This window comes from Capsicum annuum, chromosome 12, assembly GCF_002878395.1.
Source record: "Capsicum annuum cultivar UCD-10X-F1 chromosome 12, UCD10Xv1.1, whole genome shotgun sequence".
NCBI lineage: Eukaryota > Viridiplantae > Streptophyta > Magnoliopsida > Solanales > Solanaceae > Capsicum > Capsicum annuum.
Window position 1 is genome coordinate 143,367,086 of NC_061122.1, and position 12,452 is coordinate 143,379,537.

The window sequence follows — 12,452 nt, forward strand, 5'->3', positions numbered from 1 at the left end:
TGTATCAACAAAACCTAGAGTAATAAAAGAAGTCATCCCCAACTCCTGTTCAGTAGGCAAGATCCATGAATGCACAACTTAGAAAAAAATATAGATACATTTAAATTATATAATAATTTGTGGAGTTACATGTTAACACAGAAAACTTATACAAAAGATGATTTTTCTATCGCAACAGATGATTCATATGTGGCAACAAATTAAATATATATTGCATCAGATTACCCAGTTGTTGCATAATTTGCAGTAGACGTGTAATTTATTAAGTCGAGTTCAGAGACCCAAAGTAATAGATGGGTAATCTGTTGTGAAATATGAATTGTCTATCACAACAGATTATTTATTTATTGTACCAGCTCTAGCAGACTGGTAATTTATTGCAATAGATGACCCATCTATCACAACAGCTGGCACATTTGTTTCAATATCTTTCTCTGAGTAAAATTATTTTATTTGAAAGAAGACTTACTGCATCATCCATAGGGTTAAAGAGACCAGCCTCCTTAATTCTTGTTCTACTCTTTGCAACTAACCACCTAAGGATCCTTGGATGAGAACCTCATCCAGGTAATCCTTGGCCTGCTTTCGGAGGGGAGGAATGACTTCAAATGCCCAAGCTTAAAAAATATAAGAAGGAAGCAAGAAAAAAAGGTCCTAATAATTATTCAATATAAATTAATGGATGAGTAAACAAATAGTGATTAAATTTACCATGAAAGCCCAAGGAAAGTTGTATAATATGATCGTCTTCGGGGATAGTTTTTGACAGTAAATATTTGACAGTCAAGTTGTAGCTAACAAATCCCTAGGGTTAATTATTGAATTTCTCAAAATCCTTAGAAAGATTCAACAAATCATCTTCTATGACTTTGTTGATGTCTCTTACCAATATAACGGAATGGACAAACCAAACTAAGCATAATTGCTTCCTGTACTTCTTTGGTATGGTTTTATCCTTGAGATGTTTTAACAACTTATTGTCTATGTACCCATGTCCAGTAATGTCAAACAAACCATCTATTTTTTCTTGAATTTGTTGGTTTTGGAGGATGGTGGTTTGGCTGTCCCGCTTGCCTTGAGCCTTTTCTGGGGTATTTCCTTGATGAAAGGTTCTTTTGGACAATCGTATCTTACGCCCGTCACTATGGAAAACTTTTTCAAGCCAAAACAAACTGGCATGCCATAGTAGTTGATCTAAATTTCATCCATCTTTTTGCCCCCTCCTTTAAATCATCCCCTATGTACTTGATACTGTGCTTGAAAAGACCATATACCATGCTCATTTGGAAATGGACAGTGTAGTCCTCAGACAGCTTAAGAAAGTGTCCAATGCAACTCTTCTTAAAAATTTTGTCTATGTTTTCATTCTTTATAGTATTCCTAAATTCATCAAAAGGTTTCCCCAACTGACATTTAAGTACAAGATCACCAGTTAGTTCTACCGAGTCATCTATTGGCATCGCAACTTGAAACCTGTCAATACTAATAGTTTTGACAACCTTATGCTGGTATTTCGATATTAATTCATGCCCCATTGGTGATGCAGTATCATCATGTTGATCATCATCCTCTTTCTCACTTTCTTCTTCCTCCCCTTCTTGTTTATCTTCTTCTTCTTCCTCCTTAATTTTATTTTCCTCATCACTATCTACAGACCCTTGTCTACCCCTCTTAACATCATTTTATATCTTTCCTTAGCTTCACTTTTTCCTGATTGAGATTGTTCAGAAAGCTCCTTCGAATCCATCTTTACTCTAGCCTTTTTTGTTAGGTGGTCAGAAGTTGATTCACTTTCACTTTCTTTTCTTTTGGGAGACATGTTTTACCTACAAATAATAGAGAAACAAAAAATACATGACAATTGAATAAATTTTAAAAAAAGGTAAGACAAATTTCAATAAATTTTTATGCGCCACATTACAAAAAAATATTCCAAGAGATAACCCATCAGTTGGAATAGATGAATCATTTATTAGGACAGATGAATAACCTGTTGCAACTAATGAACAACCTGATGGATGAGATCAAAACAGTCTTGCTACTGATGCAACGTTTGTTATAATAGATAGGAAATCTGTTTGAAGACCTATTATAATATCCCTCAATAATGTTTCCACATGTAGCAGCAGATGGACCACCAACACCACCATAAACACCACCAATACTGACATCACCAACCAATGCCACCAACACCACCAACAACCACTACAAACACTACCAATACCGACACCACTAATACCAATACTACCAACACCACCAACCAATGCTACCACCCCACCACTAACAGCTACTATAAACACCACTAATACCGATACCACCAATAATGCCACTAACGCCACTACCAACAACCACCACAAACATTACTAATGCCACCAACATGACCAATACCACTAACACCATTACCAACACCAATACCAATGCCACCAATACCAATACCAGGATCACCAACACCACTAATTCCACCACGATGAACACTAAATCCACCACCAATAGCCACCACCACTACTAATGCCACTAACACCACTGCCAAACCACCAATACCAAAACCACCTTTAATTCCACCTATACCAACACCACTACCAACAGCCACCAACAATACCACAAACACTATCCAACAATACCACGACAGTCAACGAAACAAAGCGACATAAAAACTAGGGTTTTCTTATTTTTTTCCTTTGATTTTAGCATTAAAACTCAAAATTGTTAACCCATTCTCAAAAATAATACAACTAAAAGTCTTTTTTCACCATTAACTAAAAATCCCTAATTTTTAGAAAAAATTAAATGTATAACTCTTTTCAAACTTTGTTACCTATGAAGAGAAAGAAAATGATGGATACAAGCAAAAATAATATCAAAAATAACAACTATGTGGTTAGAAATGGGAAAAAATTGATCTGTTGTGAAGGGTTGAGCAATATGATGAGTAGTTGTTGTCTGTATTACTAAGAGAGAAAGAAAATAGTGAGAACTCGAGATTTGAAATGATGAAATATTTTTTCCGCAAATGGATGATTTGTATGGGTTGATTTGTATTTTAGAAAAGAATGAAAAGTTTTGAAAAAAGTTAATTTGGTCCGAATAATTTTCTCATCCCTTGTTGTAGCAAAATCAATTTAGGTATTTCAAATAATAAGCTAACATGAATCATTTCAACTCAGATTGATCGATTGATGACCCGGTCTGGAGGAGTGCAATACCAAAATCATGTAATATAGTTGACTCTATAAACTCATCCCTAGTTGTAGCTAAATTAATTTAGGTCTTTCAAATAATAAGCTAATATGAATCATTACAACTCAGGTTGAAAGATTGAGGACTCGAGACAAGAGGAGTGCAATACCAACATCATAAAATATAGTTGAGTCTATCAACTCATCCCTATTTGTTGCTAAATCAATTTAGATATTTCAAATAATAAGTTAATATGAGTTATTTCAACTCAGATTGATCGATTGACGACTTAGGTTAAGAGGAGCACAATACCAATATCATGAAATATAGTTGAGCCTATCAACTCATTCCTAGTTATATCTAAAATAATTTTGGTATTTGAAATAATAAGCTAATATGAATCGTTTCAACTCGGATTGAAAGATTGATGACTCGGGTTAGGAAGAGCGCAATACCAACATCATGCAATATAGTTGACCCTATCAAATCATCCCTAATTATAGCTAAATCAATTTAGGTATTTCCAATAATAAGCAATTATGAATTGTTTCAACTCAGATTGATTGATTGACGACTCAGGTCAGGAGGAGCATAATGCCAACATAATGCAATATAGTTGATCCTATCAACTCATCCCTAGTTGTAGATAAATGAATTTAGGTATTTCAAATAATAAGCTAATATGAATTGTTTCAACTCAAATTGATCAATTGACAACTGGGGTCAGGAGAAGCGTGCAATACCAATATCATGCAATATAGTTGACCCTATAAATACATCCCTAGTTATAGCTAAATCTATTGAAATTGTAGTTGAACATATGAACTTAATTGAAATTATATTAAAATAAGTGTTTAACCTATTGTAGCAGATGACTTATCGATTTGAATTTATCAAATAGATTAATGAATCTATTGTAACAGATTACCTAGATGTTATATATTATCAAATAGACGTTGCCATCTGTTGCAATAGAATTTTCAAATAAAAATTAACATCTGCTGTAATAGATGACTTATATTGTAATCCCCCGTACGTTCCTAGTTCAACTCAGCCCTTAGTCCTTGCTTAAGGCACTTACAACCTGGAAGTAAAAACTGAGTGTTGATGGACTTAGTCATATTTAGAACTTTTAACTTCAAAGATTTTTAAGTTGACCTTCTGGACTCCGAGATGATGGGTCTTGAGTTGATTCATGCTCAGGGGTGTAAGTAGTATGTCTCGAGTAAGTTTGGAATTTGTAAAATGAGGTTCTGACCACTTTTGGATATCCAAAATAGCAGCTTACCATGATTAGACCGCGTCGTGGTGAGTATAGCTATGGAAGGGTCACTGAATTGCGCTGAAGTTCAAAATGACAATTGCTAGATTCTAGTAAGTCACCGCGATTTCACCGCATCGCGGTGGAAATCGCGATGATAGCCTTGGCGCATCGTGGTGAAGGCCCAATCGGTATTTCAGTTATGAATTTTAATTTTCAAAGGTTAGTCTCATCATTTTCCCCCAGCCCAAGTCATGAAAACAGAATATTTAACCTTATTCTAAGCAGAATATACTCATTTCTCACCAAAAATTCTCTCCAAGAAACCCAAAAGCTTTAACTTTAATTCAAATAAATCTTAAGTTTTACCATTTACTTTTCAAGATAACTAAGAATTCAAGTTTCTGGGTTCAAGGAACTTCAAGAAGAAGCTTCAAGAACATCATTAGGGATTCAAAGTTCAAGCTTCTACATACAATTAATCAAATAAGGTATGTGGGGTTATGAACAAAGATACCTTTTCCATCCTTGTGCCCAAAACTAATTTTAAAAATTGAATTTGCATGAATTTAAATTTAGGGTTCATACCCAATTATCATTAGTTAAAGGTTTATGATGTTACAAGTGATTTAAGTGTTGAATTGCATAACTACTCTCACAAATTCATGCGTGTGATTTTATTTCATATACCGAGAATTGAATTTCATAATCTTGGTTAGAATTATTAAAGTATTCCAAGATCATTGTTATTGACCATGAAATTTGTTGTGATTTGACATGAGTTTCAAGAATAGGCTTTAAGCACCAAATTTAAATCTTGATATTTCAAGAAAGATGATATTTATGCATTCTTTGACAAGTATGTATTCAAATTTTAAGTAAGATTTATTCTTTTGATCCTCGAATTAGATATGGAATCCACATAGATTAGTTTTGATTATAGTTTAAAACAGATTGATGCATAATTATTTTTCAATATAAACCCTTATGTTATTTTAAAGTGGATATCCTACAGAATGAGTATATAGATTAAATAGAGTAGTATTTAGCACCAAGTTGGGTACGTGTCCTAGTTCACATGCCCCAGAACTATAAGCCAACGTAGGTATAAATTTAGATTATTCCCATTTATATGGATGTAAATACAGATTGTGATCACTTAGCTCAGGTTATACTCCTAGGCAAAAGTATGACACCTCTCCTCAACATGAGATTTTCCCCTTAGGAGAACTAGACATTGGACACTATGATAGCTCACATAGTGTATGTCAGTTAGAAGAACCTCCCTAAGTCCTAAAATAGTATAACAAAACAACTTTTAGAAACTAAGTGTAAAGGCTCACAGATTTACTCGGATATTTTCTTACTTAAGACCTCAGCTACAAGATTTCAGATTTTAGTTTTCACATGATTAAGGTGAGTCCTTTCTACACTTAGCTTTTCGGGATTTGTGGACTCAAATATGTAATGATAGGCATCGAGGACTGCATACCCGTGCTCGTGTGTCCCCCTAACCAAGTCCTTAGCAATACCCATGGCCGTATATATCTTCTAGTAACTGACCATGACACCCAATTCCTTAAGGAGCTGATTGACCATATCCCTTGTAGAAGGGCCTTTACCATTGGGGAATCTATTATTGAAATATTGATCGAGGACCTTTATTATGTCATGAGGATTTTGGCCCAAAATGTGCTTCAAACCAAATGTGTGATACTTTTCATATTTATGAATGATGAATCTGTCAGAATTTAAGTACTCCATCACTCTCAACTACCACTTGAAGTTCGAATTAGCACATCTGAAGCAAAAGACTTTGCTTGAATTAATCATCTTCATTATTCTGGAATCTTTTTTCAAGCAATCAATAAACAAAGAAGTAGATAGTTCATCCTTATCCTTGAATAACATTCCCTTATAAAAGCCGATCTCGTCGTCTTGACGATTGTCAGACTGTGTCGATTGATTAGTACTGTTCACCGTATTGCTTGCAACAATAGGCGTAGTATTTTATCATCATCTGAAATATTCATGCACAGATCATCCAACTTATCATCAAAGATGTCTCATTGTTGCTCTTCCAGTTCTCATTCACTCTCGATTATTCAACCATGTACACCCTTAACAACAGCCTGGCTGAATCACTAAGATAAGCACGCAACCAAACATGATCGATTATCTTGAAAGGTATTACCCTCTAATTTTCAAAGGAGCTATGCATGTTGCTGATGACGACTTCTTCCGATGATAATTTAGTCCGTAATAGCTGATGATTAAGTTCACAATATCATCATACGAAATATCACTTTAGACTTTCATAGCTATCGTCTCTTGTATTTTACTCTTCTCTAACGCCATACATATGGATTGGTCTTCTCGATCCATTGACCATGGCAATCCACCTATATTGTTATCGATCCCTCCATTAGTGGTACCTAAATAAAGTCATTTGTTAAAAAAATTAAGAATGAATAGAGAAGAGCAATCCATATGTATGGCGTTGGAAGAAGAGTGAAATATAAGAGATGATAGCTATGACCATGACAATCCACCCATATTGTTATTGATCCCTCCATTAGTGGTACCTAAATAAAGTCATTTGTTGAAAAAATTAATAATGATATCATAATAAAAGTAATTTTGATTTCATAGTGCCGTAACATGAACCCCAATAGATATGTAATATGCTGCAACAGGTGAAAAAATATGTTGCAACAGGTAAGTGGTTAGTTGCAACAGATCACTTACCTGTTGGGATTCATGTTACACTCCTAAAGATGATTTTAACAGACGAGTCATCTGTTATAACAGGTGAATTATATGTTGCAACAGACTGTACATCTATTGCAACAGATGAAGCGCCTGTTGGGATAGATGTTACATTACTAAAGAACCTTTAAAGCTGATTCCAATAGATGAGTGACATGTTGCAACAGATAAACAACCTGTTGCGACAGGTGACTTACCTGTTTCAACAGACAATGCGTATATTGGAATCGAGTTCAGGTTCTATTGCAACAAGTGACTAATTTATTGCAATAGATATTTACTCTGTTGCAACAAATAACTAGTATGTTGCAACAGATAACTAGTCTGTTGTAATAGAGGGGTCATATGTTGCAACAAATGACTTATCTGTTCAATTCATGTTACGACACTATAGAATCATAAACATGAATCAAACATATGAGTCTTCCATTGCAACAGATGGCTCATCTGTCGCAACAGACGAGTGATCTGTTTAAACAAATAGCTCTTATGTTGCATTCATGTTCGCGTGCTATCTATTGTTGAAAAAACAACACAATAGCTGTTATCCAGATGACAAATTCAACTAAAAATTATAATTTGACTTACCAAAGTCTCTTATTAAGTAATGCCAAAGTGGAAAGTGATGTACGGAACAAAATTTGACCTAAGAAATTGGTTAAAAGTAGCTGCAGTAGCGGTAACAACAACAACAACTATGATCAACAAGAAGAAGATGAAGATGATGATAATGAACCAGGAGATGATGAACAAAGCAACATAAAAAATAGACAACAAAAATCGCTAAGAGAGAACAGTGGATGAAAATAGAGAGAAACAAGTCCTTTTTCCCTCTGTTTTCTATTATATTAGGTTAACATTTGAATCAAGTGTAAATTTAAAAACTTGTGGGCTATTCTCAAACTTTCCCAACTTTCTTAATTTATAATAAAGTAATTGTCACCTCCACTCAATTATTAAGACTTGAATCACCCACACCTCATTTTAAAACTCTTTTCTAACTTTTAACAAAATGCCCCCACTTACATAGTACAATCTCATTTATCCACAATATCCAATAAAGAAAAACAAAAAAAAAAATTGAGAATTTTGAAGGTTTTTTTTTTATTAATAACTCAACCAATCTAAGGAGAAGAAGGTTTAATCCCCCGAGGTGTTGCTGTTTTAGCACATGTTTCAGGTATCTATGCTCCTTGTATGTTTCCTGCTTCATTTCCCTGTTTTTTTTAATTTGTTAAAAACATATACCAGAAAATGGTAGGAGTATTTTAACTTTCTAGAACAGTGCATGCAAACGTGTGTTTTTGTGTAGATACATATAGCTTAGATGTAATATGTACTTCTGCCATTCAAATTTCCATGACACTTCTTACTTTTTACCCAGTAAAAAATAATGAAAATCTTTTTATATTTTTATATTCAGTAATAATTTAATTTTAAATTTTTTAATTGAATTTTAGTGAGATGATTTAAATAAATTTGTATGATTCCTTAGAGAGCTTCAAAACTAGGATAGTTTTAAATTAGAGATAAGTATTCAGTACTCTATGAACTATGACCAAAATTCTAGACACACTTCAACTTTATAGGGGTTGTATTACTCCTTTGAATTTAATTTTCACTTATTTTTGTCATCCTTTTGTGTCAACGTGACTTCTTTATTACACAAAATGAGGTTCACGCCAGACAAAAAGGTTGATAAAAAATGTCAGATCAGCTAAAAAGATTGACAAAGTATGCTAAAACTTAATTCATGAGGATAATTGACAACTCATAAAATTGAAGTGTGCCGTAACAAATTTGATTATAGTTCAAGGGTACTAAATGTTTTACTCTTTAAATTATACTAAAGTTGATTGGTATATTTCAACCAATGTTTCTCTAAAATATTTGATACACAGGGTGTGTTTGAAGAAAAATGTTTTCTTATAAAGTATTTTTTGAAAAAATAAATGACTTTTTACTTATTTCCAACCGTTTGTTATTTATTCAAAAATGATTATCCTAAAATCTATACAAATTCTATGAGAAGTGGGGATGGGGCTACAAGGAGTGGGGATGAAAATAAAGTGGATTGGAGATGAAAAGAACATTCTAACTTAGTGATCTCCCAACCATCTGGAAGGATTTTCATCACATGGCTCACCAATTTACTCACTATTAATATGAAATGCTACTTGTAAATTTATTTTTTCTACTTTCATAAAAAAATCATTTTCTCTTTTTTTTTGTTCAAATCAACTTATTGACCTAAAGAAATATTTTTCAAATGTTTTAATCAACAAAAAATTACAAAAAGTGCTTTAAAAAATATTTTTCTTCATATCGAACACTCCCAAAATCCATGCTGGAGCTTTATTAGTATCATATATAACTACAAAATAATTATCTAAAGACGGGAGTTTATTTGAACCAATAGTTTAACAAAAAGTAAAATCAAACAATTTTTTAGAACACAAGGCCCATTAATCTTTTCCCTTTTGAAAAAATATCATGGGAACTTGAAATTAATATTAATATGTAAAACACATATCATACATTTGCAGGCTCTAATACAACATATTATTCTTTCCGTCTAACTTTACATACCCAATATACTAAAAATAGATATCTAATAATTTTTATCTCATTTAAAAAATTAATAAATAATTAGCATTTCTATTTAATATTTTTTATTAAATATTATTTATAATTTAATATAATTATTTATAATTTAATATATTTTTTAAATTATTAAATTTATTAAAATTATTTATATTATTTATTATTCTTTAAAGGAAAAAGGATAAAAAAAAAATCCTCCACTTTAATAAATTAGCTAACTTTACCCTCCGTCTGTCCGTCATACTATGTGGCCGTGTATACCCTTGTTGTTAATAAAGATGTCATCTATACCCCTCAAATGGATGGAAAATCCCAAATCAACTAAAGTTACCTTATTTCTTTCAAAAAAAACCCATCACTCCTAATCTAACTCACCCCGCCCCGACCCATCAAACTTAAAAAAAAAAAAGCTGAGCCATCCCCTGGCTCTTGCAAACAAGCTGAACCGGCAATTATAGCTACCACAGGAATTGGTACAATTCCGGCTAAGTTCTCAACTCTCAACATTTCAATGCATGCTAGTGTTACAACAATTTCAGTTCTGCCATCAAAATCTGCATCTCTTTTTATCCACGTTGGCACTCCAGCTATGTTAGGCTTCTACTACCAGCGATTCAACACCGATTTTAGTAAGGACTTAGATGAGAATTACATTAAAAAATGGTTTGAAAAAAATACGTACGTCGTCTTCAACTGATAAACAAGAAGAACTAGGTTCAGATTGTAATTGGGTTCGTCACAATCTTCGAGTTTATTTCCGGCTCAAGCCAACTGGACTACCAGTTGTGGCAACACAATTGGCTTGAGAATTGGCGGATGAAATTTGTTACACTCTAATTTGCCATGGATGATTTCTCTGTCACAAATATTGTTCAGTTAGTTCAGTGCAGGGGCGGGATGAAGAAGACCAACAAAAGCTGGGTCTTTTTTAGTTAGATGGGTCGGTTTACGGATTAAGGGTGATGGTTTTTTAAAAAGAAAATTGGGTAACTTTAGTTGATTTGGGATTTTCCATCCAGTTGAGGGGTATAGATGACATCTTTATTAATAGCAACGGTATATATGGTCACATAGTTGACGGAGGATAAAATTAACTAATTTATTAAAGTAGAGGGGTATTTTTGATCCTTTTTCCTTTCTAAAAATGTGTGTTAGTAGTAAAAAAAAATAAAAAATTCTATTGAAGGAGTAGATAAATTGAAGGAGAACGATGAAGAAACTTGCACCTACACTTTGTTCTGCAACATTTCCTGAAAATGTCGGTATAACTTTTCGAGGGTCCAATTTCATATATACTTATACTTTGTATTAGTACATTCATTCAGAGCTATTGAAGGATCTATAAGTTCAATTTTCTTTGGTTCAATTTACGTGTCGATATAATTTCGAGAGAATTTTTTAATTTTGATCATAAAATTAATTATTTAATTTGTAATTTTTTTGAAATAAAATTTTAAAAATTAAAAATTATGTAAAAAAAATATTATAAATGATAATAGTTAATAATTCAAAAAAAAATATTAAAAACAACTTATTTTACTCACAAAATTTGAATACTTCCAATAAATTGAGACGTATATATGAAATTGTACCCACGAAAAGTTTTTACCTTTGCCTGCAGTTTTTGCACATGAATGGAGGGATTGAACATGGTTCCTGTTGTACATATCTACAATGACAATGAATTTCTCCATATTTTCAATTTAATTTATCAGGGCCTTAGATTAACCTTTATGTATATAGTTGAAAACTTTTATCTACTTAAATTTTATATTTACATACTATATGATTGAATTTGTGGGAGAGGTTAGCAATTGCTTTGGAAAGGATTCTGCCTACCTAAGCAATTTATTTTATTATTTTTTGTGTGAAGTATCTTATTCATGTCATAACATTATAAGTTGTTTAGACTCCACGGATATCATGTCTTAAGGGGTTATTCGGTACGTGGGGGGATATCATATTGTCTGTTATGTTGGATAAAAATAATAATTACTTGATAAAATTTAGAGTTAGTTTTATCTGATAGCTTCTTGGAGGTATTATCTAATTTTGAAATTATTTTATTTTATTATTATACTAAAATAATAAAATTATTATTATACTAAAATAATAAAATTATTATTTCATATAAAAGCTGAGATAAAATTATCTCATGAGTCGGAATATTCCTACATATTCCATCTTGAATATCACCGATCTTCGACATAAATAGGTTGTCATGATATATATGCCCTGTGGGTGGGTACGCAAATTTCCCCTTAATTTGTTTCGATATTTCAACGTAGATGACTCGTCACATCATCATCTCATTTATGCACCTCATGGTATAAAGTTGCCCATTTTAAAGGCATACATAGGAATGAGACTTGTCTTTAGTGAAGTATTCTAAAGAAATACGGAGATTTTTCATGATAGATTCTAAAATTTCATGAATTTGCTTGGACGGTCCTTGAAGCTTTGTAGCATTATAGAAAATTCTACAGAGGGGATTGACATACTAAAGGATACACCTTCCTTTTGATTTTACATGGTTGTATGTAAATATAATAACCCAGTGAGGCGCGGATTTAATTAAATAGGTATAATAGATTTGGTACATATTTGTAGTGAATCTATTTTTATTTAGTGCGTGGATGTT

General features: G+C 32.5%; 1 protein-coding gene across 1 annotated transcript; it reads right to left on the minus strand.

The window, feature by feature from the left end:
* Window positions 1-2,338: 2,338 nt before the first annotated feature.
* On the minus strand, window positions 2,339-11,505 carry LOC107849223 (prisilkin-39-like). The gene is made up of 2 exons (XM_047401651.1): window positions 11,421-11,505; window positions 2,339-2,562 (listed from the first exon to the last, which is right to left on the minus strand). Exons 1-2 carry the CDS (start codon window positions 11,503-11,505, stop codon window positions 2,339-2,341), a joined length of 309 nt encoding a protein of 102 aa, XP_047257607.1.
* Window positions 11,506-12,452: the final 947 nt, after the last annotated feature.